This window comes from Pleurodeles waltl, chromosome 2_1, assembly GCF_031143425.1.
Source record: "Pleurodeles waltl isolate 20211129_DDA chromosome 2_1, aPleWal1.hap1.20221129, whole genome shotgun sequence".
NCBI classification, from domain to species: domain Eukaryota; kingdom Metazoa; phylum Chordata; class Amphibia; order Caudata; family Salamandridae; genus Pleurodeles; species Pleurodeles waltl.
Genome location: NC_090438.1, coordinates 65,369,048 through 65,395,947, shown reverse-complemented (window position 1 = coordinate 65,395,947; position 26,900 = coordinate 65,369,048). Strand labels below are relative to the sequence as shown.

Genomic DNA, 26,900 nt, shown 5'->3' with positions numbered 1-26,900 from the left:
AGAGCAGGGCTGAGGGATCCCTGAACCGGTGTAGACTGGCTTATGCAGAGATGGGCACCATCTGTGCCCATCAAAGCATTTCCAGAGGCTGGGGGAGGCTACTCCTCCCCAGCCCTGACACCTTTTTCCAAAGGGAGAGGGTGTAACACCCTCTCTCTGAGGAAGTCCTTTGTTCTGCCTTCCTGGGCCAAGCCTGGCTGGACCCCAGGAGGGCAGAAACCTGTCTGAGGGGTTGGCAGCAGCAGCAGCTGCAGTGAAACCCCGGGAAAGGTAGTTTGGCAGTACACGGGTCTGTGCTAGAGACTCAGGGGATCATGGAATTGTCTCCCCAATGCCAGGATGGCATTGGGGTGACAATTCCATGATCTTAGACATGTTACATGGCCATGTTCGGAGTTACCATTGTGATGCTATACATAGGTAGTGACCAATGTATAGTGCACGCGTGTAATGGTGTACCCAAACTCACAAAGTCCGGGGAATTTGCCCTGAACGATGTGGGGGCACCTTGGCTAGTGCCAGGGTGCCCACACACTAAGTAACTTGGCACCCAACCTTCACCAGGTGAAGGTTAGACATATAGGTGACTTATAAGTTACTTAAGTGCAGTGAAAAATGGCTGTGAAATAATGTGGGCATTATTTCACTCAGGCTGCAGTGGCAGGCCTGTGTAAGAATTGTCAGAGCTCCCTATGGGTGGCAAAAGAAATGCTGCAGCCCATAGGGATCTCCTGGAACCCGAATACCCTGGGTACCTCAGTACCATATACTAGGGAATTACAAGGGTGTTCCAGTATGCCAATGTGAATTGGTGAAATTAGTCACTAGCCTGTTAGTGACAATTTGTAAAGAGAGAGCATAACCACTGAGGTTCTGGTTAGCAGAGCCTCAGTGAGACAGTTAGGCATCACACAGGGAACACATACATATAGGCCACAAACTTATGAGCACTGGGGTCATGGCTAGCAGGGTCCCAGTGACACATAACAAACATACTGAAAACATAGGGTTTTCACACTGAGCACTGGGCCCTGGCTAGCAGGATCCCAGTGAGACAGTGAAAACACCCTGACATACACTCACAAACAGGCCAAAAGTGGGGGTAACAAGGCTAGAAAGAGGCTACTTTCTCACACTGCTCTTAGGAATGCCAGCTATCATACATTCACTCAGGGAAAGAACACAATCACTCCTTGTGGCACGGGCATTTGCGCACACACCCTTTCTCACTTGCATGAAAATCTATTGATTATCGTGAGGTCTTTCCTTTCTCCCTTGTATTATGTACCCAGAAGTGTCTTATACCTGCTTTGAGCTGGTAGTACAATAAATTGTGCGGTGGTAACATGTGCACGTGAGCATGTGTGAGGTCATTCCCTCCTGATTCCCCTAAGATTCCATGGAAACAATAAGCTCCGCCTAGAATTCCTTTTGGAGAGCATGTGGCTTGGGCAATTAGCAAGTTCCCACTGGGTGCCTAAACTTGCCCAGGGTCAGTAGCCCTGCAGTGGTGGCTTGCAACTGCAGCACCAGGCTTACATGTCGGCTACATAGACATCAGCAGGTCCTGGTTCTAGTGACTTCAGTATATACTCTGTGTCTCTCACCTGTTAAGGACAGGCTGCGGCACAGGCAGTATCACACAATCTGCCTGCTGGTGGCATGACCTGGTTTAGTACTGGACCATCGATATCTCTAGTCCGGGGGATCCAGTCCATCCTTTGGGAAGTGGCTCTGCGACTACCAATGTCCTTCTCAGGATCATCAATGCCCCCTTCTACCAATGCTGGGCTTGGGAGGATAAAGACTATGCAGTGCTGCATGACTGCAAGTGTCCTGAAAGTGACCTTGTTACTGTCTAGTCTGAGACTGTCAGAACTGACTTCTGGAAATGTCAAACAATCACGTATCCCTCTTGATGGCACCATTTAGATCTCAGCTATCTCTGATAATCACACTGGATGTTGTTAGAGCACAACTTCTTACTTCCTCTTTCTTACCTGACCAAAGACACAATATTGTACTCTCTCTTGGGATCCAAACTGTATCTCACTTAGGGCTCACTTTGCAAAACAGTACACCTGCTGCAGTCTTTGTGAGCATGAACTTCATGCACATGGTACACAAGAGAGCCTTACACCTCGCTAGCCATTAAAAAGTTCATTTATAAAACAGCTCTACCCTTGAACCAGTGGGTCTGAGCTCTGGTGCCTCACCTCTATCCTCTCTGCCACCAGGGCTTCCCTTTGAACAGCTTTCCACAAACAACTTGGCCCTGTCACCTGTGGACCAAGTCAGAACTGAATTCTAGAAACCTCCAGACTCCCTCCTACACAATCACACCCGCAATCAGCTGCAGGACCACAACAAACAGAACACAGCAGTCATGGTCAATTATCCTGCTCACTTACCTCGTTATTCATCCATGAACACAATATACCTCTTGCACCTGGACAAAGCTCGGCAAAACAGTGGACCTGCTGCACTTAAAGCATACATTTCATTCATATGGACATGCTCTGTAAGGCAGGCAGCCCAAGAGTTTAATCAAACAGTAAGAAATCACATAATATAGCATTTACAAAGACCCTATTTTAGAGCTTAGTGGATGTGTCCTCTGTCCTATTAGTCACTAATTATAAGTGGTTTATAACTAGAGAAACTAGGATGGGATATCGCTCTGCCCAAATATAACTAGCCCAGTGATCCTGCACCTAGGTATGGAAACACTGGGCTTGATGTTACGGCCTGTAAAATCTGGATAGTAAACTATTGTGAGGCTCGGGCAGCAAGGGCTGCACACTATCCCTCTGACCATTTGTGATAGCAGTGGGATCACAGACCACTCCTACTCATCAGACTCTTTCCACTCTTTCCATAAATCAAAACTTTATTTTGGAAATAAGTGATGTGACCAACATCCTTGAAACTTTGGTGCACTGTCATCTGGAATACAGCCGACATGGATGTAAAATCAAAGGGTATACCGTCAGAGGCGAAGAACTTTCCTGTTATGCTATTAGGTGGCAAGGAGAGAGCAGAAATTGACAACACAGTTGGCCCCCTTAAGGCTATCAGCATTTCACTAATGCTCCGTTGGGGGTGCAGGCCCACCCAAATACATGCATTTATGCCCCTATGATTCACACACATTCTAATGTTGCCTCCAGCCTTCTTGTCCAAAATTAACCAGCCAAACTCTCTAAAACCTTTATGCTGTCAATGATTGTGTCCTTGCACGATTTTTCCTTTCAGTTCTGACATGAAAAGCAGTGGCAACAGGTATCACTTTGTTTTCCTTGGACTCAGACCCTTCTCAAAAAATTATTATGGGTTTACAATTGTTTGTTGACCCAATTTGCCATAAACCAATCACAGATAATGCTGTTATGCCAGCTTGGATTGCTGGCCTAGGAGCTAGTTCCTATCTTCTCGATGCATCAGTACATCAGGCCTACTTCTGTGAAATGTGTATGGGGAATTACATAAACAGCACATAGGCCGAAGGAGGGCAGAGGGCATTCCAATCATGACTGTCCTGGAACACTTATCATACTACATCCAGCTTTGCTGATCCTGGTACTGACTCCAGCTTCCAGAGAGGATTGCCATTCAGACAACAGGCAGACCCCTGCTATCCAATTCAGCCATGGGGTTGGGGTTCCTCCATTATATTGAGAAAGGAAGATGGTCTACCATAACTATGCTATCTTACATAGGGTTTAGCCATAAACCACTAGACTCTCTAGAACCACGCAAAATGGTGAGATTGTTCATCATCTTTACACTTGTTGTAACTGTATTATGTTTCATCTGACTCATAATTGCAACTCATGCTTTTTATACTAGGATGCAATTGCTTCAGTAAATGCATTGTTATCCAGTTCACATCTCATGTCCTGCCTTGGCATGTGTGAGTCACTGAGTAAGTGAGTGAAAGGGGTATGATCTGTGTCCATGACTTCCCTGGGGAGTCAAAGTGTCAGGTTTAGGTTGCCACAAATCACTAGTACCCTGATTTGGGCGGATGTGGTACAGCGGACTACCCAGGAGTTAGGCTGATTACATTCAGATGGTCTGGGGTTGACTAAGTCTCCAACACTCAGTGATGCTGCTTCCCTAAACATGCGGTCTTACTACCATAATAAGAGCCACAAGACATGGCGCCACCAATGTTGGTCAGATACTTATTTAATGGATCTGCAGAGTAACTCTCTCTCACATGCCAAGGGTACCCTAAGCAATCTTTATACAGCGACGTCCATGGTGTTATGGAAAAATCTTCCTCAGCTATATAGGTGGGTTCTATATTGGTCTGTGGTTGTTCAAGCTTGAACCTTAAAAGGATTCCCCATCTGGTGTTTCTTTCTCTGAAAGTTATGTTATAGAGATGGCACAGCCACAACCAGTAGTAATGCCAGTAAACTATAGACAAACGCTGACACAGTATTTACTTGCTAATGGGCTCCCTAATGGGGGTGGAGATGTTACCATCATGGTAGAGGGACACAATACTTACAGAATAGAGAGTTTCTATTCCTGGGTCACCTTTTCTGCAGTCGATGCAAATACAAACACCTTTCACACATATGCTGTAGCAAATCCACCTGTACAATACAGAGCTTGTGCATATTTAGAACTATCACTAACATACCAAAAATACCAAAATTGGTTTCTGGGCACCCTTCCACAATTTATTGATCATGTTAGACTGTGGCCCTCAGTAATGGTGGGGCCTCATGGCCAGTTCTATCAGCTTACACGCCATTTCCAAATATACAGAATTTACACGCAGCAGATCTGCACCTATTATACACTAATTTAGTTAGAATATACAGACACATTACAGTTTGTAATACAAACACCTTTCACACATATGCTGTAGCAAATCCACCTGTACAATACAGAGCTTGTGGATATTTAGAACTACCACTAACATATCAAAAACACCAAAATGGGTTTCAAGGCACCCTCCCACAAGTTATTGATCATGTTAGACTATGACCCTCAGTAATGATGGGGCCTCATGGCCAGTTCTAGCAGCTCACACACCATTTCCAAATATACAGAATTTACAGGCAGCAGATCTGCGTCTATTATACACTAATTTAGTTAGAATATACAGACACTTATTACAGTTCGTAATGCAAACTTTTAATACCACCCCAGCAAGGGCTGCTCCAGCTAACCAACAATTAACGACATCTGGTATAAATCCAGTAACTAATAATGCAATTATGAGAAAGGTTCCCAATATACATGAAGAAATTACATTTTGGATTGCACATAAAACAAACCAACTGGAAGCAGTGTTCCCCCATATGGGACCCCAAGATAAACACATCATGTTTACAATATGCTTGTCCTTAGGGCTGGTCCCCTCTATAGATGACTGTGCCTTTTGGGGCACGGTATTTGCTGCAATTTATATCATAACACATGATACACAAACACTCTTGAACCTTCCGGAAATGTTAAAGCAAATTCAAGATAGGCACAGGGCTGCCCCACCCAGTATTTGGGGGTGAAATTAATGGGCAATATTGCCACATTCTCCTCAATTATTTTAGGCAATATTAAAGGGGGAGCAGTGGCATTGGCAATACGTCAGAACCTCAAAGACATTCCTCAAACTAACCAGGAATGTGAGCTACCAAAGATTATCTCCAAGACTTATGCGACTACAGGCTGGGATAGTCTGGGGGTGAGACCAAATAAACCACAACTCAAAGCTAATTCTGAAAAGAATAATAATAAGCAAGCGCCGGAGGTTTCTAAAAAGTACTGGGACAAACAAAAATTTAATAAAGACAGAATAAAACAATGAGAAGAATCTCTACAGTTGGAGACCTTTAAAAAATGCTACAATTTGAGAAATCGTGATAATTTGAAACCTCTTGACAGGTATACTGATATACGCCCTTCTCGTACCTTACAGGACTCATCTAACAAACAGACCAAGAGACTTGAAACTGAAAAAGGACTCACAATGCTCATCTGACATCACAAAAAAAACAGGAAGAGAAACTTCTACAACAAAAACCCTAATATAAAAAGAAGATGGTTGCGGGGATTTCGGGTAAATATGCCATACATATTGAGAACATTACTGAAGAACACAACATGGGCAGCGCAGCAGAGGAAAGGACAGTTCGTCAGAATCTTCAAGAGCTTCTAGAGGTGACAGCAAGTAACGACTATCTTGAAGTCGAAACACCAGATAGGCGCATCTCCTCATCTGACAAGATCTATAAATTAAAAATTCAAATTCAGGGGGACAATAAGCACACAATTAAAGTAACTTTCTAGGAAGAATTAATGCTAAGCTACGACACGCGTCTGGCAGAAAGAGATTGGCCACCTCAGTTGTCTGAAAGCTCCCAGAAGGGGAAGCTGTCATTTTTCCATCTTTCTCAGTCTTAGTTCCAGATCCAGTAAAAGAAGATGATGCTGAAGACTGGGCTCTAGCACAGGCGCCCACGCTGCCCCGCAACCATGTGGGCTGGGATAGGGATTCTCCTTATCATATTATACCTATACGGTCCAACCCACAAATACAACATCAATACCTTATAAAACATGAAGCTAACACTCTAGTGAGGGAAATACTCTCACAACTTGAGTACCAGGGAGTAATTGACCCATGTGTATCAGCTATGAATAACCCTTTATTTTTCGCAGCTAAGCCAGACCATTCTTACAGAATAGTCTTAGATCACAGACTTCTAACCAGTTACGTAAGCACATTTGCCATTCAAAATTCACATAACACAGCTCTTATGAACAACTTTGTGTGCACAAAATGCAAAACAACCTTGGATATTTACAAGCTTTTTTTCTGCCAAAACTTAGTGCCTGAGAGTGGAGATCTAAGTGTTTTTTCCACGTTAGGCTCTCAGTGTCATTCTTGTCGTCTTTCTCAGGGGTATAAGAACAGTCCAGGGTTGCTCTGAGCCCGAGTGACATCAATATTACATGATATTGATCCTGAGGCATTGTCTTATGTAGATAACACCTATCTGATGGATGACAACCTCAACACATATTTGGCCAGGGTAGATAGCATTGTATTTGGATTTGCCATACGTGGCTACAAATTCAATTTTAAGAAAACTAAAACTTCCTTTCTCAGTGTCCTATTTTTCGGATATGAGTTGTCAAATGAGGGGAAGAGTCTGGACTCACACTTCCTAGAGAAGTGTACAGCCACCAAATGCCATTTAACAACTGCAATCCAAGGTAGGATTCTTTAATTTTGGCAGAATATACATTCCGGATTATGCACAGCACATTTTGGGCCAGATGTAGGAAGCACTTTGCGAGTCGCAAACGGCAAAATTTGCCATTTGCGACTCGCAAATGCGTGTTTCCTATGCAGAAATGCATTTTGCGAGTCGTTACCGACTCGCAAAATGCATTTCCGAATCGCAAATAGGAAGGGGTGTTCCCTTCCTATTTGCGATTCGCAATGGTATGCAATTCCATTTGTGACCGCTTATGCGGTCGCAAATGGAGTCGTAGTTACCATCCACTTGAAGTGGATGGTAACCCATTCGCAAACGGGAAGGGGTCCCCATGGGACCCCTTCCCCTTTGTGAATGGACCCCAAAATATTTTTTCAGGGCAGGGAGTGGTCCAAGGGACCACTCCCTGCCCTGAAAAAAACGAAACAAAAGGTTTCGGATTTTTTTAAATGCAGCTCGTTTTCCCTTAGGGAAAACGGGCTACATTTAAAAAAATAAAAAAAAACTGCTTTATTGAAAAGCAGGTCGCTAACATGGAGGCCTGCTGACTACAGCAGGCCTCCATGTTAGCGAGTGCCTATACTCGCTATGGGGCCGCAATTTGCGACCCACCTCATGAATATTCATGAGGTGGGTCATTGCGACCCCATAGCGAGTTGCAGTCGGTGTCTGAGACACCGTACTGCATAGCAATTTGCGAGTTGCAAATTGCGAGTCGGAAGGACTCGCAATTTGCAACTCGCAAATTGCTTCCTTCCTACATCTGGCCCAAAGTCACTATGGGCCAGATGTAGCAACCCTTTTGCGAGTCGCAAACGGCGAAAATCGCCGTTTGCGACTCGCAAACGTGGGTTTGCAATGCACAAATGCATATTGCAAGTCGTTACCGACTCGCAATATGCATTTGCGACTCGCAAATAGGAAGGGGTGTTCCCTTCCTATTTGCGAGTCGGAGTGGTATGCAACTCCATTTGCGACCGCGTACGCGGTCGCAAATGGAGTCGCAGTTACCATCCACTTGAAGTGGATGGTAACCCACTCGCAAACGGGAAGGGGTCCCCATGGGACCCCTTCCCCTTTGTGAATGGACCCCAAATTATTTTTTCAGGGCAGGGAGTGGTCCAAGGGACCACTCCCTGCCCTGAAAAAACCGAAACAAAAGGTTTCGGATGTTTTTGAAATGCAGCTCGTTTTCCTGTGAGGAAAACGGGCTGCACTTCAAAAAAAAAAAAAACCTTTATTTAAAAGGCAGGTCGCTAACATGGAGGCCTGCTGACGTCAGCAGGCATCCATGTTAGCGAGTGCCTATACTCGCAATGGGGTCGCAAACTGCGACCCACCTCATAAATATTTATGAGGTGGGTCTTTGCGACCCCATTGCGAGTTGCAGAAGGTGTCTGAGACACCTTTCTGCATGTCAAATTGCGACTTGCAATTTGCGAGTCGCACAGACTCGCAAATTGCAAGTCGCAATTTGATTTTTTCCTACATCTGGCCCTTTATTACTTAATTCGTCCTGATTTTTTAAGCAAACATTGGACACCATGACATATACCAATTCTCAGATCATCTTAGACTGATATGCTTGAAGCAAAACATCTACATACACGTGTAAACATGTAAACAAAACAAACTTGGTGGTCTGGGTAATCTAAGGTGACATCGATTTCACATATGTCACATTCAATGAAGGTGAGAGTACCAATTACGTACAAATCACATTTATACTCAAATGCAGAAATGCTCTTTGCACCCACAGAAAAATACTGACTGCAGTTCAGATGGTGGTCATCAAGGAGAGACCACTAACCCAGGGGAAACGTATTATTGTCATTACCCCGGTACCAGCCATTGAAGCAGTTACCAGAGTCAGCTATATGTTAAAATCAGTCTGATCTCATTCTCCTTTAGCTCTTCTGTCTGTCTTTCTTAGTAATCAGAGTGTCCAATCAAATTATGAATGTGGATCTTTCATGTAGTATTTTTGCTGATATCCTCTTTTGCAGAACATCTGTCCTGTTTCTTTGCAGTTTTGTTCAAAATTGTCTTGTGTTCAGCAGTTTCTTCTACGTCTAAAAAATTCTCCGTAAGGAATGCTGTTTAGTAGCATCTGGGGATAAAAGCTGGAACCTTGTAAGGTAGAGTTGGTTGATGTTTCTTTACGATGTAGTGTTGTTTCTAGTTTACAACTTTGGAATGCCGCTTCTCTTTGGTGTTGTTATTGAAGTAATAAATCTTGATAATATTCCAGGTCTGATTTTAATATTATTCATTTAGATGAATTTCTCAATATTATTATTTATATACCATTCCTGATGATGATGGATTATTAAGTTTAAGTGTTATAGCCTACTGTCAAGGGCGATAATGACTGTTAAAGGTCCAGACCTGAGTCATAGCCCAATCCACCGCTAATAGGAGTTAGAGAACTGGAACCTTGAGAGATCCATTGAGGTCAATAACGGCCAATAATGGCTCATATAGTCTTTCTGCTCCAGCATTCTAGAGTTTGGCTTTTACTTTCTCCTTGTTTATTTTAGAACATTCAGCTCAAAGTGGGAGGATCTTCTCATTTGCTTTGTAGCTCTTTTGACTTAGGCTACAAAAGTGGTTAGTTCAGTAAGGTGTTTGGTGCTTAGATGGTACAGGGTTTGGCATGCAATGTTCCTCCTGACAGACATTTTGTTGCCTCTACTGCAGCATGTTCCTGTTGACAGATATTTTGTTGCCTCTACTGCAGCATGTTCCTCCTGGCAGATATTTTGTTGCATTTACTGCAGCATTGTTCCTGTCGACAGATATTTTGTTGCCTCTACTGCAGCATGTTCCTGTCGACAGATATTTTGTTGCCTTTACTGCAGCATTGTTCCTGTCGACAGATATTTTGTTGCCTCTACTGCAGCATGTTCCTGTCGACAGATATTTTGTTGCCTTTACTGTAGCATTGTTCCTGTCGACAGATATTTTGTTGCCTCTACTGCAGCATGTTCCTGTCAACAGATATTTGTTGCCTCTACTGCAGCATGTTCCTGTTGACAGATATTTTGTTGCCTCTACTGCAGCATGTTCCTGTCGACAGATATTTTGTTGCCTTTACTGTAGCATTGTTCCTGTCGACAGATATTTTGTTGCCTCTACTGCAGCATGTTCCTGTCAACAGATATTTGTTGCCTCTACTGCAGCATGTTCCTGTCGACAGATTTTTTGTTGCCTCTACTGCAGCATGTTCCTGTCGACAGATATTTTGTTGCCTCTACTGCAGCATGTTCCTGTTGACAGATATTTTGTTGCCTCTACTGCAGCATGTTCCTGTCGACAGATATTTTGTTGCCTCTACTGCAGCATGTTCCTGTCGACAGATTTTTTGTTGCCTCTACTGCAGCATGTTCCTGTCGACAGATATTTTGTTGCCTCTACTGCAGCATGTTCCTGTTGACAGATATTTTGTTGCCTCTACTGCAGCATGTTCCTCCTGGCAGCTATTGTGTTGCCTCTACTGCAGCATTGTTCCTGTCGACAGATATTTTGTTGCCTCTAATGCAGCATGTTCCTGTCAACAGATATTTTGTTGCCTCCAGTGCAGCATGTTTCTGTCGACAGATATTTTGTTGCCTCTACTGCAGGACCTAATTATATAGCTGCACAGTTTTAGGTGGGGAAATGCCCATCAGCAGGTTGAGAAGGAGAGCAGCAATATTAGGGTGGGGGAGGAGTGAGCACCCCGTTTAAAAAAAAAAAAAACTAAGAAATGTGCAATCGCCGCAGAGCACACACCAGCGTTGAGAGTGAGCCGGTGTTTGCCATGCGGTGAAATGTCCACAAATCTGTTGCTATAGACCTTGAGAGCAGGCGATATTATTGAACCTCCCCATGAAGGACAAGCTGCAGACATGTAGTGCACTATAACAGATTATAGATGACCTGGGCGAATTCAGTAGGGTTCTCACCTGTCCTTCTAGATTGTATGATGTACTGTCCATTATTGACACTGACTTCACGGGTGCTGTACACTGGGGACTCAAAGAGAGAACCAGAACGAGTTGAAAGGCGAGCACCGACATTGTTGAACATAACAATTATTCCGAGGGAGCTGGGACAGGCAAAGACCAGAGGACAGTTTTCAAATAAAAAGATAATGAAAAGTCATATGTATGACCGTGTAACACTTCATAAAAACGAGAGAATACTACATTTGGAATAAATATTGGTAATATGTTCCTCAATTTCCTTGGCTGTCTCTGAGTAGCTAATAAGACCATGTTTACTTAAGCTTCGAGGGTTAATTCAGTTTGTGGCTTGCATCACAAAAATCAGGAGCTTAAAAAAACCGAGCCAAAATGGTGTAAAATAATCAATGATGTGTATAAAAAAGCACAAAGCTCCTTTGGACGTCATTCTGGGTCTCGGTGGTTCATCCATGTTCACCTTCATCCGAGCGGCCTCTTTCAGTGAATGAACACCATTTTGTAAACTCCCTGCCCCTCGAGGGGGCCCTTTAAGCTGGAGGATTAGACGGCAGAGCACGGTGGTTTAGAAAAGATGCTGTTTTCAGCAGCTTGTAGAGACAGCAGGTGTTGGGAGCAAGACAATGAGTCAGTGGAGCTTAATAGGGGGGGGGGGGCTACTTTGCAGAGCAAGAGCAGCCCCCCCAACTTGGACACGTCTGATATTGGGAAAACCTGCAAAGAGTGGAGGAATGCGAAGTCCGAGGTGTAGTGAGAGGCAGAGATGCCAAGTTTGATGGTCTGCTCTGTACAACATACAGAACAATCTAATAATGACCCTTTTGTCCTCTGGTAACCAATGAAGTTTCGAAAGGGGATCTTTAATCAGCGGTTGATTGGGAGCTAAACTAGCCCGGGAAAGTACGGTCATACAGTCAAATATGACACCGAGTGAGTCTGATGTCCCCAGGATCATTTGGGGGTAAACCATTGCTTAATTTGAGATAGTGGTTTCTGGTGCGGGTGACCGGCACTTAGTTTTGTGCATCAGGCATCTACTGCGAGTAAAAGACACACGGGAAAGGAGGAGGAAGAGAAAAACGAAAACGCGTCACAAAGGGAGAAAGCAAAACGCTGCAAGAGTGAGCGGAAGTGGCAGGGAGTGGCTGTAAATGGATTAAAGAGGCCCGGGATGGTTTTAGGATTACGCTGCATCAGTATTCAGTCCTCGCAAATTTAAATGCAGTAGTCGCGTGTTTCAGAGGAGAGCTTTGGGCACCGGTACGTTTTTATTTACAAATTAGGCACTGAGGTAAATAATATACTTTAGAACACCAGGATTTTTTAGATTCCTTGTACGAGGTGGGGGCCGTCATGAAACTGACCACCAGGTACCAGACATGAAAAGGGGATGGGTTACTAAAGACCATCAACTCTGTTTTATACAAATTTAAATAAAGGCGATTATCCGTAATCCATGAAGCAACCTGCGTCATTCAAGTGATGACATTTGCATACGTTATAATTAGAAGCCACTTCAATTCTAATCAGAATGTGTGTGCAATTGGCACATGAAGTGAATGCAAAACCAAAGCTTGAAACAAGAGAGGGTGGAGGGGTTATCTTGGCATTAAACAGCATAAGGCTTAGGCCATCATTAGGAGCTATTTCACCCGGAAGTGAAACAAGACAAGTCAAAACTATAAATGTGTTAGGGACTGGGATTATTGGGTCTCAAAATTCTGAACCCGATAATTCAGTGTCTAGACACCCTCGACCGGGAGAATTACTGCAAGACAGGGGCTGAGGGCAGCAGCAGTGCCCAGCCTCTGCCCACCTACTGCACCAGTCTGGGGGAACGTACAATGCTCCCCTCGTAAAGGCACCATCATGCGTTGAACCATTGCAACCCCAGCCTTCTGTCCCCATCGGCAGTCCCACACACACTTTGGAGCTGCTCCGAGAGGCAGAAAGCGAATGTGTGTCTTTACCAAAATGGAGAAAACTGCATAAAACCCGGTAAATCTGGGTGCAAGCACTTATTTCCCATTTCGGGGGAAAATTCATATTGGTCTGACTGTAGCAGAGATACTGACCGGTAAATTAAATTCCAGCCCTCTTGTATCTCCATTGCAAAGTCAGGCAAACTTGTAATGAGACCCTTAGCTCTAATCCCTAAGGGACCTTCAGTGTTTATAGCTCTAATCCCTAAGGGACCTTCGGTGTTTATAGCTCTAATCCCTAAGGGACCTTCAGTGTTTATTGTGTTGAAAGCAGCAAAAAGGTTGCCGAAATATAGGGCCTGAATTAGAGTTTGTCGGAGGGGTTACTCTGTCACCAACGTGATGGATATCCCATCTGCCATACAAAAGTTCTATAGGCTATAATGGACTTGTAATATGGTGGACAGGATATCCCTCATGAGAAGCCCCCTCCGCCAAACCCTAAATCAGGGCCACAGTTTGGTTCCTTTTACAGCTGAATGACCTGAGCTAGTCTACGCTAAGTGATCTCATGAATGACAATAAGCTGTGGATGGTCATTCCTGTCAAAGGTGACTGATGGAGACTAAGAGATGACAGTGCCACAGTCAATCAATCAATCAGGGATTTGTGATGTGCACTACTCTCCTATGAGGGTCTCAAGGCGCTTAGGAGGGGATGGAGAGAATGCGGGGAGAGGGAGGTGCTGCTACTGCTCAAACAGCCAGGTCTTGAGAAGTTTCCTGAAGGTAAGGAGGTCTTGGTCTGGCGCAGGTGGGTGGAAAGAGTGTTCCACGTTTTGGCTGTGGAAGTGCAAGAATGATCAACCGCCGGTTGTAGTTCTGCAGACGCGTGGGACGGTTGTGAGGGCGAGGTCGGTGGAGCGGAGATGCTGGGTTGGGGTGTAGAAGGAGAGTCGTCTGTTGAGGTATTCTGGTCCGGTGTTGTGCAGTGCTTTGTGAGCGAGGGTGAGAAGTTTGAAGGTGATTCTGTTGTTGACTGGGAGCCAGTGCAGGTTTTTCAGGTGGTCTGTGATGTGGCAGTGGTGAGGGATGTCCAGGATGAGACGTGCAGGTGCGTTCTGGATGCGTTGCAGCCTCTTCTGAAGTTTGGCCGTGGTTCCTGCCGTAGTCCATCTTGCCGCATTGCCGTAGTCCAGCTTGCCGCATTGCTGTAGTCCAGCTTGCTGCTTACGAGGGCTTGGGTGACTTGTGACTTGGATGGCAGTCCAATGCCATCCTAATGTCATCCAAGGCTCCTCCCAGGATAGGCTCTGTGATGTGCACTGGGCAGGTCCAAATGTGGCAGTAGCCTCCAAAATAACCCAAATGGATTTAAGAGTTAACCACTTTCTTAATCTTTTTGGCTTTGGCAGGTAGGAGGGATAAAGAATGAAGCTTAGTGTAGATTTTGGAAGCAGCTGAGAGCTTTTGCAAGAGGGGATTCACCAGGGTTCTTTTAAGCAAGTGAAGAATGGAAGCGAGGGAGAGAGAAAAGTTGAGATAGCAAAAGAAAGTAGGAGCCATAGCTGCGGCAATCTTTTTCAACTGAGAAAAGGGGCAAGCATCCTGAGCCGGATCTCATGAGCCATAGTCTGTGTTGTGAGAGGAATGAAGTATTTTAGAAGAGGGTGAGTCACAGGCAAGCTGCTGTTGGCTAGCCGGTCGAGAGAGGTGTTCTGGGGAGGGGATATGAAAAAGAAGTTTCAGATTCAATAGAGAACCATGGCAGTTTGCCACAACCACATAACAATCTAGCAAATCAATATTGTTCTATGTAGTATGTGCAAAACACATAATGATCTCTGTCAACGGTCAAAGAATTATAGTCAATTGAAGCACCAAGATCCACTCGATTAAGAGCCTCTATCACCCTAATGGACGACAAAAGTGAATCGTTATTTCTTGCACACAATATAACCCGGCAGTACGCGTCTTAAGTTAGAAAGGAGAATACCACCTGAGGAACTACCATAGAAGTAATTACCTAATGAAACAGGGGATGGGTGCTGACGAATCTAAAGTAAGAAGCTCTCTGGCACTCTTTCTACCAAACATCCTGATATGGCTGTGTTAAATGAAGTAGGAATGCAAGACTTGAAAGTAGCTAACAGAATTTTATGGGTCATCTATAATTGAAGCTGAACATTTACACGTTTTTTCACAATCCTTAGTATAGTAATAGATTATCAGCATGATGACTGTCCACAGACTTGAATTGGTGGATTTAACAACAGGATTCTATTGGCTGAGTCAATGAACAGTTATTGGCTTTGCAAATTCCTCTAAAAACACGATTAGGGTGTAATACTGTAAATAGGCCACATGTCCACTTAGTGGGTTTGGCCTTGAGATAGCCGCAAGGCTTTCAAATGAAGTGATTATTTGTGTCTATCTACAGACTTACACACTGATTAACATCCCCTCGCCATACATCCTATACTGCAATTGCATCTTCAGCTTAGGAATCAAGGGCCAGATGTAGCAAAGGGTTTTACCCATTCTGTGTCTATGGGAAAATGTGTTTGTACATATGGCCCCAAGTTCTTAGGCAAACTGCTAGACATCTGTGAAGCTCTTGGGAAAGAAGAAGGGTCACTTACAACCATTCCAGCTGATGAAGATCCTTGAAGACTCCTGCCTCCAGGGAAGTAATTTGATTGTGACTTAAGAATCTGTGGATCCAAAAGAAAAGGTACCTTATTATTTAGGGTTTTTATTTTCATTTCATTAAAACATTCAGATACTTCAGCGTGTACAATTCATATTTCATATCATATTATAATGAACATCTATATTCACAGAGACTAATAAAAGAAAGAATTGCAGTACCAATGTGCTTCTGTGAGATGAGATGGAGATATGCACAGAATGCTGATTCATAATGAAAGCACATCTTTTAAAACCTATGTTAACATCGATCGATCGGTTGATATAAACCTAGGTTTACATAATTCATTGTGTAACCTATCTCTTCAGCAAGAATAAGGACCTCCACATCTCCTGAGTGCACTGCGTACTTCAGTATAAGAGGCTTTAACCTAAATGCTTACAGGTCATAGATAACAAAAGGTGGCGAAATATTTTATAACCACAGCAAACCTGCATGACCCTGGAGTTTCATTCATGCAATTGCCCCATGGTAGAGTTTGATATCCATTTTCTAGCTTCCGGTGATCACAAGGAACACCAGTATTGTTTCGTGACATGTGCCATGCAAAGTTTAAGTACATTAAACTCTTTCCAATTTGATTTGATTTGATTTTATAATCTCTTCCAGCTGCCCTCAATAATATCCTTCCTCTCTTATATATTCATATTTGATGGTCTATCCTCAAGCAAGTAATCTGTAGAGCTTGAGGCATCTCAGTCTGCCACAAGACAGATGGAATGTTGGTATGGTGTTGATGTTTCCATTTACAGCCATTCCATATCTCAGGTTTGAATTGCAATGGTATTTCAATGACTTGAAAAAGTAATATTCTAGTACCAATTTTGCTTTTGAATCCACTGGATCTAAATAGCTGTAATTCTTATTAGACTTGCTGCCATATTACTTACAACTTCAAAGACTAATCTCAAAAACACATTCTGAACTATGTACAATTTGTTGTGAAATTCCTCATCTCATAGGTCTCTTCTAGGGAACATATCCAAACTATTTCAGCTTCAAATACTTTTAAACACCATTTGAGGACTTATGGGATATCTGTCTGCTGGCAGAGCCCTTTTTAAAGGTCACATGACATAACGGGGCCAGGAGCCTGTTGATTAAATTAGTCAAATGTGTCCACTGCCTTAACCTAGACCTCTGTCTCTTTCCACTGGAATCAAATGTTCTAACTCCAAATTTTTACTCAGTAAAGTTTTGTGATGTTCTAGATGTTCTTCCTTTATGGAGTTTACAAAGTATCATGGGTTACGTTGCCTGGGAGATGTTTCTATGCAGATAATGGGACAATTTTCTGTCTAATCAAATCCAGCCAAGCTGGAAATTATAATCATATTTTGTGCCTGGAAGTTCCATTAGCGAAGTATTTCTATGCACAATGGCAGCTCATTATCAAGAGTTTCTCCTTTAGTTTACGTTTTGCTGAGCTAATCTTTTCATAATGTCATTTATGAGAAAGAACTAAAGTTTTTTTTCTCTACATTTTACAGAACCATGTTGTTAGCACTAAATAAGGATATATGTGATATAAATTATCCAAAAACTGAACATTTTCCTATGGAAGTGTCTACCAAATAAACAATGCAACCATCACTGGAAGGTTAAAAAACAAATTTTGCAACTGCACACACCTCTAATGTAAAACCCTGAACTAATCAATACTTCTTGTCAATCATCCGATACATTTTTAAAATATAACAAAACTACTCAGCTGTCTTTTATTTTTTTAAATGAATATGGAGAGCATAACACAACCAATCTCAAGTACAGTTATAAATGTTGTTGTATTGTCCATGACACATTTTTCATCACTGCACAATAAACTATTATTGTGATTAAACCCACCATGCTTTGTAGGAAAAATAATGTTACTCACAGCATTTTCAGGTGGAAAAGCCCGGCAAAGGACTGTTGGGATAAATGTCGAATCTTGTTGTTTTGTAAAAATCTGTAACAGTAAATAAATGCATTGAACACTAGGAATAAGATCATATACAAATGTTTGTTAGAAACAAATTAACTCCTCATTATGCACTGAGTACAATCTATTTTATGTCTGGCCGCGAGGCAGCATTTGATGTATCACCGGACAAACGTAATCGGAAAATTGATAAATAAAATCTGCTTTTTCTTATTTGGGGTTATAAACAAGAAAACATTGCCTGCATAAGTCGCCTTGGTATTCCAAATGGGTTATTATGGTTGGCTTTCATACTAACATCTTGAATAATATATCATTATGCAGGATTTATAAATAAAAAGTGCAAACAACAGTGGTAGGAGAGGGCACATCTGTCTTGTTCCTCTTCCAATCTTAATTCACCCTGCAAAGTCCCTACCTACTATTAAATTCGTCTGTGAGCCCTGGTAGAGATGATCTCATCCTGTGCACATTTAAGGATTGCACAGGAAGAAAAGACACAAACGGTAGCTTGGTAACCATAGGCTACTAGAATAAGGAATCCAAATTGACCAGAATGCAACTCTTGCCAGATATCTGCAACATGATTGTTTGTGAAATAGCCAAGTCCTCATGCTTACAGGGGTTTCTACTTTATGCTCCTTCATCTCAGCACATATTCAATCAATTTCAATAGGGGCAATATTAAACTAACCTTCCATTATTAGTGGAGTTGCAACTCTGGTAGTTTTAATAACAGCTCCTTTGCAGGTGTGGGCCATCCACTGTAGGATCATGGTAACAGCCAAATGTAATTAATATCATGCCCTTTCATAGAGACAAAAATAACCATCAGCCCTGCCTCTCTTGTTTTTCATGCTCAATCACTCACATTGTGCCGCTGCACAGGATAAACGTTTTAATGTCTCCTTGTTTTTCCACCAAGTTATGGCAACTCATCTAACAGAAGCAGAGGCATTAGAATGGCGTGTTTGTGAGACCCAAGAATACTTTAACTGCATATTATTGCATTCAGATACAAGATATGTTTCTTGCAATAATACACTCTCAGTCTTAATTTGGCCTAATACCTGCATGATTATATTACGTTAACTAGATTTATTTAATCCATTCACATTACCCGATACCAAATCCAACCTAGCCATTTTGGTTATATGGATATCCTATTCAATCTTGTCATGCACCAATTCACTAATTTCTCATTTTGCTCAATCTTCCTCTCACACTTATTTCCCCTGCTTTTCCTAAAATCCATCCAATGCACCTTACCCTTCCCATGGGAAGCCACTCGCTTCCCTGATGAATGTGCTAACCGGCACTCAGCTAGAAAGAAACGCACTGTTAGGTTCTGGGAGAATTACTTCCTAAAGTAATTTTTATCCTATCATACTGGTATATTTATTCCACATGCCATATTATCATCCAGTCTTGAAGCTGTATTAACCTAGGTTCTAGAAAAGGTCATATTTAGAATTCATCTTTAATTTCATATTGGGTTTTCATCTTTTATGTTTTGTAGGAGGGCCTGACATTGCTCTGCCTCAACGAGAACCAACAACTGTCCTTGCCACACATTTTTTACATTCCTTTGAATTCAGAAATTATGCTACTGATTTCCCTTCCTCCCACAGCTATTTCAAATGAAACATCAGTAAATATTGAAAACTAAAATCCCTCAGGATTTGACCACTCTTTCAAATTCCAGCATTTTCTCCTTGACTTTAAAGTTCTGAAAATACAAAGAACTGCACATGCAGTACCAGGGCTTTTGGCTTATTACAACAATGGGCCTTACAATCGGAAGAGTTCAAGCTTCAGCTGTGTGCTCTTTCAGTGCAATCTTTCTAATAATCTCAGTAAGAAACTTTTCAGGACAGATCTCTCCTTTGACATCCTCCCAGATGCCCATGAAATGTAGGTTGTGCCTTTTGGGCAGGTTTTCAAGAGCTTCTTTTTCACACTGTAATTTCTTCAGCACCTAGAAATGTAACCCCGCTTTTTCTTCCACTTTTATGGGTTGACTAGAAAAAAACCTTCTCCACCCAGAAACATTCTTCTAGTTTGGTAATTTCATGCTGCGCTTCCTATCTTGCTTTTTCATGCAGTTTGACCGGTACGCAGTATAAAGGATCTAACTGTTTCGAAGTGAGATATCTTTAGGGTGCTTCAACATTTTATTTTCTTCTTTATGGCCTTGTTCCTTAAGATAATATTTCAGACCCCTGGCATGACTGTAATATTTTAGCATTAAACACTGTTTGCATGTCTGTATTTTCAAGTATGATATCATTTTCTTAGTCACAGGATTATTTTATAAGACTAACTACACAAGCTTTGCCACCCTTTGGTGCTTTTGTATGGAGATGTTCTTATTAGAGCCCTTATCTCTTTTATAAGCTGATACAGTGAGTTTTAAAAATACATTAGTTAGGGGCATAGCATGAACAATTTGGAACTCTTGTGATGTTCCCGTGCTACAGATTAAAAAAGCTCAAGCTTTCTTAAGCTCCTTGATCATGAGTGATTATATATTGTTTTTTAGTTAATTCTGCTTCCTCGTCATTATTCATTACCATACACAAGATGGATTTCATTATGGCAGAGGTGGAAGACTGCATCAAAACCATGTCTCAAGGAGTATATCAGACTTCTGTTGATTCTGTCTCACCTTTGCCTCATAGACAATAGATCTATCTGTGCCTGACTAGTATGGTACACAGGGTCCACGGAGTTATTCCCTCCTATCACAGCATCTGCCAGTAGTGCCTTCTGAGGATCCTATAGTCTTTGCTCCTCTTCATGAGGAGCCTCTCCTCTCAATTCTTGAGTTTGAAGTGGAAAGAATGCATCGGTCTGAGCCTTTGATGGCAGCACTTTGGGTACGTTCCCCTAGCAGCTACCTTTCACCCTTACTCCCTTTGTTGGTTTGGGCATGATCACTTCCTACATAATGATCCTCAAAATCTGGGGTTGTTTCTCCTTATTGTATACTAGGGCCATGAGTGCAATAGTTTCTCGCATTGCATACCTCATGATAGACTTAAACCTGGCAATGCAGTTTTATGTCAGAATACCAAAACAAGAATATCATCTCACAAAAATATTGTGGGCTAAATATCATGTATAAACATATCACTCCACTGTGACTAAATATAATTGACACACCTATCACTCCATTTGTCGACTAAATATCATTCACTCTATTATGGACTAAATATAATTACAAAAATATTGCTCCATTGTGGACTACATGTCATTTACAAACATATCGCTCCACTGTGGACTAAATATAATTTACAAACATATTGCTCCACTGCGGACTAAATATTATTTACAAACATATTGCTCCAATGTGGACTAAATAGTATTTACAAGCATACTGCTACATATTTTGTTCCTAACCTCAAGGAAGCAATACTTTTGCAAACAATATTTAGGATAGTATATCTTAGACAGACAACATTTAGGCCATGATATTCTGGCACCATATTGTCTCTTTCACCCAAACAAAACACAGAGTACACATTTTGTGGGGTTACTATTTCCCCATTGGAGAAGCTTGTCTCACAACTGAGAGCCAGCCAACAAATCAGGATAGTAACACACAGTTGTGCTATGCTCAGATTTGCATTATTTCGCATCAAGACGGCGTTAATAGAGTGATGCATGGGCGTTACTATGCAACCACCCATTAGTTTTGACAAAAACGCTATCTACAAACATTTGCCATGCCAGGCGTAACAAGGATAAACGTTTTAATGTCTCCTTGTTTTTCCACCTTTGCATGTGTGCTCCATTGTACAGCATACATACAGAGTAGGTAAACCTTTCAAGAATAGATTTTTGCTGGAGGGACTCCTTCCAGTACAAATCCTATGCTTCGGTGAACACACACACACCTTTGCATCATGGCACAAGGGTATGTGCTTTGGCACATGTCTGCCAGTGCACAGGAAGAAAAAAATTGCACCATATTAAAGTAGATATGACAGTTTTTCTCTCTTCCTTTGAGCAAGGCAGCGCAGCAACGTTGGTGCAACGTTGCCTTGTGTCAAAGAATAGTACATTTGGGCCTCAATCTCACACAGACTCGTGCTACCCGACACAGTCACGGATTCTCACTCTTTCACTCACACAGACATGCTTACACATACAGGCACACTTGTGCAAACAAGCATAGGCTTTCTCTCACTTAAACACACTCTCACCCCCAGGCATGCATACAACATACAGTTTTAATCATTTCTACTTACCACAGCTGCCACCAAAGGTCCTAAGTGTGCTCCATTTTTTATTACACTAATAGTGAATAATACAATCTTATTCACTATTACTGTAATGAAAATGGAAACTAAAGAATCCTCACATGTCCCTGTGTCCTTGGCACTGATTCTGCCACCTCTGAGCACAGGGATCACAAAGTCAGTGAGTGCCAGGTGTTGCAAGGGGAAAGCCAGGGGCCACAGCTGAGAGTCATGGTGACCCCAAAATTACATTCATGAGAGCAGCAAGCATAATCCTAGCAGCTGGCTTCAAGTGGGCCAATTTGCAAAATCCCTATTGTAGTAGGTGTCTTTCTCAAATAACCTCTGCTAGTTAATTTTATTTCTGGCCTCTAGACTAGGTTGGACAATAGCTATTTGTCCAGCCCCTTTGAGTTGTAGTAGCATGCCCGTAAACTCTCAGCTAGGTTTGGAGTTACGATGTGAGGGTGAATCCCTCCCCATCAAGATGCCTGTCTGGTAAGAGGAATTTTCAAATGGTTCATCATGTTCGGCAGTTTTTCCCATGATAGAAGCCATGTTTGACTCTGTCCTTTGTGGTATATAGAACTGAGTGTATCACTTTAGAGTGATATTGCAGAAAGTCTGATAAACCTCAGCCATTTATTCACCAGAAAGTTAGTAACTGAGGTTGTGCATTCTATAGAAGGGATCTCACTGTCTACAGTTTGGTATTCTCTGGTTGAGTTGGGAATTGAATACTCAGACTTGAATAATCAGATCTCCTTGTACATTCTTTAATGGACCTGGGTTTGAGGTTCAGATCATGGTCACCTTGATTGCTTGAGAAATCAGCCTTTGTGGTTTGACTAGTGGTGACATTGGAGATTGTACTTGAGATGCCCTTTTCTCCATGCACTATACAAACATATATCACAGAAGTCCGACTTTAGTTTCAAAATCATAGTTTAATTTTTTTAATTCTCATATTTCCTCTTTTGGAACTTATTTGTGCAGGTGACTTTGCATGAAATAACTGGTCTTATTGAACTCATTCTAAGAAGAGTAATGATGACCAATTTTAACCTCATGCTGTTTGTAACTTGGTAGGACAATTACAGGTTTTCGACTGGTTAGATCTCTTGACTAGTTTCATCTTTCCACTGTTGGGCTGCAAGACCTTGGAATGCCTTTGGCTCCTTGAATAACGTTGCTGGGTTATTTGCTGATAGGGGCATGCTGTTGTTGGTGATTGTGGCCTATTATAAATATGATTTGGTTTGGCCATGGCTCTCTTATGAATCCCTGGTTACTTAATGGAGTGGCTAGTCTAAATTCTTTCTTCTGATAGACTCTCTGACCTCTACAGTGGCTCCACTTAGCTTCAGGACCTGTGCTGGTTATTCCAAGTTTTAATTCTCTTTTTTAGATTTTCGGGACTGGTGGTTTAACTGTGCACCTCAAACAAGGCTCACAAAGTTAAGATTTCATTTTGGTAAAAATCCTAATGTCAGAGCATTGGATCAATGTGAACGTTGAATATGAGCTGCTACTGATGGCACTAGATGTGATATTGTAAAATTTTGGCATTTCGCATATCATGCTACTGTTAGGGAATTTCATGTAATATTTTTACAGTGTAGGTTAGGCTTGAGTTTCCATAGACAAGCCTAGCTTGATTAAAATATTTATGACACATCTGCTCAACAACATGCTTCAAAATGAATTGATTTATTTTACACTTAGTTTAAAAAAATCTGATTTGATAGGGTTGTATGACGTAACTGCGCATGTAATTGCCACGCATGCCTTTACAATGCCATCATTACAATGCATTCGTCATTACTACTCATGCCTTTACCACAACATTTTTTACAACGCATATGTCTTTAACACGCTTGCCTTTAGCACAAAACCTTTGTTGTGAAGGTATGGTTCGTAAAGGCCTAAGCATGGTAAAAATGTAGTAGGTAAGTATAATCCTTATATATATGTTCACTGAAAAAAAACAAAGGTTACAGGGACTTTATAGTTATGTTCTCAATTTATTCATACAAAACCATTGAAATTCAGAAGTTATAGCTAGAGCACACTTGTTTTTTAAAAAAGGCATTTTTTTACTGCGAATAGACGAATTTCGTGAATTTGCGGCAATTTCTTTTTTTTTTTATGCTTTTTTGCTCTGGGGGCAGGTCCTCTGGGGCCCCCCCAACCTGTGCTAAGGGGTCAGGGTGCCTATACCCTGGATGGCTGCCAACACTTCCTGGTTTGAAGGGTTGGCAGCCAATCAGAGCTGTGCATTTCCCTACACAAGCTCGTCTTTGTCCGCGAATACTTTGCGGCCAGAGAAATTTGAATTTCCCTAAATTTATCCAAAACAAAAAGCACAGTCTGCATACAGACAGGTGACTTTCTGCCACATTTGGCGTAACTCTGTCCAGTGGTTTGGGCTATAGATGTGTTGACAGATCCTATGGGAATTAACATGGGAAATGCAACGTTTTTTGAGCCCCCTTTTTCTCAAGCCCCGCTTGACAGATCACCCTGAAACGTCTCATGCGCACCAAGAATCACAAGGCCTTTTTTTGGGGAAAATTTTGTGAAGATTCGTCAAATGGTGCCAAGGATATAGGCAAGTCAAAAAACACTTTTTCAATGGAAACATGGTCCTAACTATAACTACCTAGTGGCAATCGCAACTAGGTTATATATATATATATATATATATATTACCTGGCAGTACAGGTAAATTTCTATGGTTTGGTAAGTTTAGAATGTGAGCCTAACTATAACGTCCCTGTAACCTTTGGTTTTGTATGTTCTTTTCTACATTTTTTAAAGTTCTATTTCCTAACTATAATGTCCCTGTAACCTTTGTGTATTTTGCAGTGAATTTCTATGTTTTTTTAAAACGTAAAGTAATTTTTATTACTATACGTTAATCCAACCACCACCACGCATGGCCTTCAGCCATGCACAGTGGCAGTTGGCCGCAGAGACTGACATGTGACCAGGCCCTGCAGTCAACCCTGATAACCACCCAACCCTGCACAGAGCAGGGCCTTCCCCCTCCAGGCCAATCTGGGCCCTGGGGACCCCATCCCCCAGGGCCTGGCCCAAACATTTAATTTTTTTGCATGTGGTAGCTTCACAGCCCCCACCCCCAACAGGCCAATCTGCACCCCGGGGACCTCAACGCCCAGGACCCAGCCTAATTAATAAATTTTTTGGGAGGGGGGCGCATGGCCCCCTTCCCCAGGGCTAATTTAGGCCCAGGGAACCCCATTCCCCAGGGCATGACCTAAACATTAACCTTGTTTTTGAGGAGGGGTCTTGGCGGCCCCCCTCCTCAGGCTGATCGAGGCCCTGGGTACACCATCCCCTGAGGCCCAGCCTAATTATTATTTTATTTTTTTGGGCAGGGCCGAGTTGCCCCCCCTCCACAGTGCCGATCTTAGCCTTGGGGACCCCATCCCCCAGGGGGCACCCAGTCACATTTTTGATGACCATGGTGGGAGCCTGAAGGCCCCCAAAGTCCCTCCAAGATCCCCCCAAGGTCAATGCTGGCTCCCGCAGGAGGTGGGGAGACAGCATTGTTGTCAGAGAGCTGTCAACTCCCTCTCTGTGTGAGCAATTTTTCCTCGGTCTCCCTTCCTGTATCTGCGCGGGCAGGGAGACAAAGCAAACCTCTGCTCACAGCGAGGGAGAGCTGTTTGACCGCTCTCCCTCGCTGTGAGCAGTGTTTGCTGTGACTTGGTGGCAGCTGCCAAAGCTGCCGCCAAACCACTGCAAACAGCTATGTCGAAGGGGTGGGCACCCTGGGACATAGCAGGGGATGGTGTTTCCAGGGCCTTCAGTGGCTCCACGAGGGGGGCTGCGTGGCTCCCCTCCAAACAAAAGAGATCCGGGCAGGTGGTGATCCCTGGGGCTGCAGGGGTCCAAGAAGGACCCCTTTTCTATTTTTTTGTGTTTATCTCAGGGAGGTGGTGGGCCATGCGGCTGTGGGGGGGGGGGTTAGGGGACGCAGCCCCCCTGCATGAATTTGCATTAAAGCCCCAGGGATGTGGCGGTCCCTGCGGATGTGTGGGGGGGGCAGCCCCCCTTAAATTCATGAAAGCCCCAGGGTGGTGTTGGTGCCCAGGGTTCAAGGAAGGCCGGGTGGCCCCTGCATTAAAATTAACATTGCCCCCGGAACTTGGCCCACCTGGGGTCTTCAGAATTACGAAGCCCGTGCTTCCTAAGTTTTTTGTTTTAATTTCCACTGGATCCGCTCGTGGCAGAATTGAAAAAAATGCTTTTTAGCCCGGGGGTGGGGAAGTCCCCTTTGGAAGCCCAGCACGATACACTAAGGGCGTCCGTATCCTGGTCCTTTTTCTTTATTTTTAACATTTTTTCTGGGACTTAGCTGAAGTTGAGTCTCAACATGGCTGCCAACACTTCCTTGTTGAAGTGTTGGCAGCCAATTAGATCTCAGCACCAGATCGGGAGGAGTAGCAAATCCTTCATGTTCCTATATATACAGATTTTCTTTAATTTTTCAAAAACTATTGAACAGATTTACACCAAATAACAAAAAGACCTCTTTCTGGACCAAGAGCTACCTTTTTGCCAAATTTAGTGTAATCCCATCCAGTGGTTTGGGTGCTATCGCTGTTCAAAATCCCTATGGAAAAATTAGTGGAAAAAACATGTTTTTTCTCTGCCCCCACTTGACAGATCACCCCAAAACTTTCCAGACAGCAACTGAAGTGCGAGTAAACGTTTTTTTGTAAAATGTTGTGAAACTTCTTCAACCGCCACCAAAGTTATTTGCAAAACAAAAAACACTTTTTCTATAGAAACTATTACTACCTAGTGGCGACCATCTCTAGGTGATATATAAAAGCACTTAGGGCCAGATGTAGGAAAAAGGGAAA

The 26,900-nt window shown here is 42.7% G+C and overlaps 1 protein-coding gene across 1 annotated transcript in view; it reads right to left on the bottom strand.

The window, feature by feature from the left end:
* The window catches only part of LOC138261292 (relaxin receptor 1-like), a 682,359-nt gene that overhangs the window by 278,642 nt on the left and 376,817 nt on the right, over positions 1 to 26,900 (bottom strand). Inside the window, exons 5-6 of the mRNA XM_069210109.1 lie at positions 17,717 to 17,788; positions 15,773 to 15,844 (exon numbers count right to left, since the gene is read on the bottom strand). Coding sequence (XP_069066210.1) covers positions 15,773 to 15,844; positions 17,717 to 17,788 — 144 coding nt within the window. The remainder of the gene's footprint in view (positions 1 to 15,772; positions 15,845 to 17,716; positions 17,789 to 26,900) is intronic.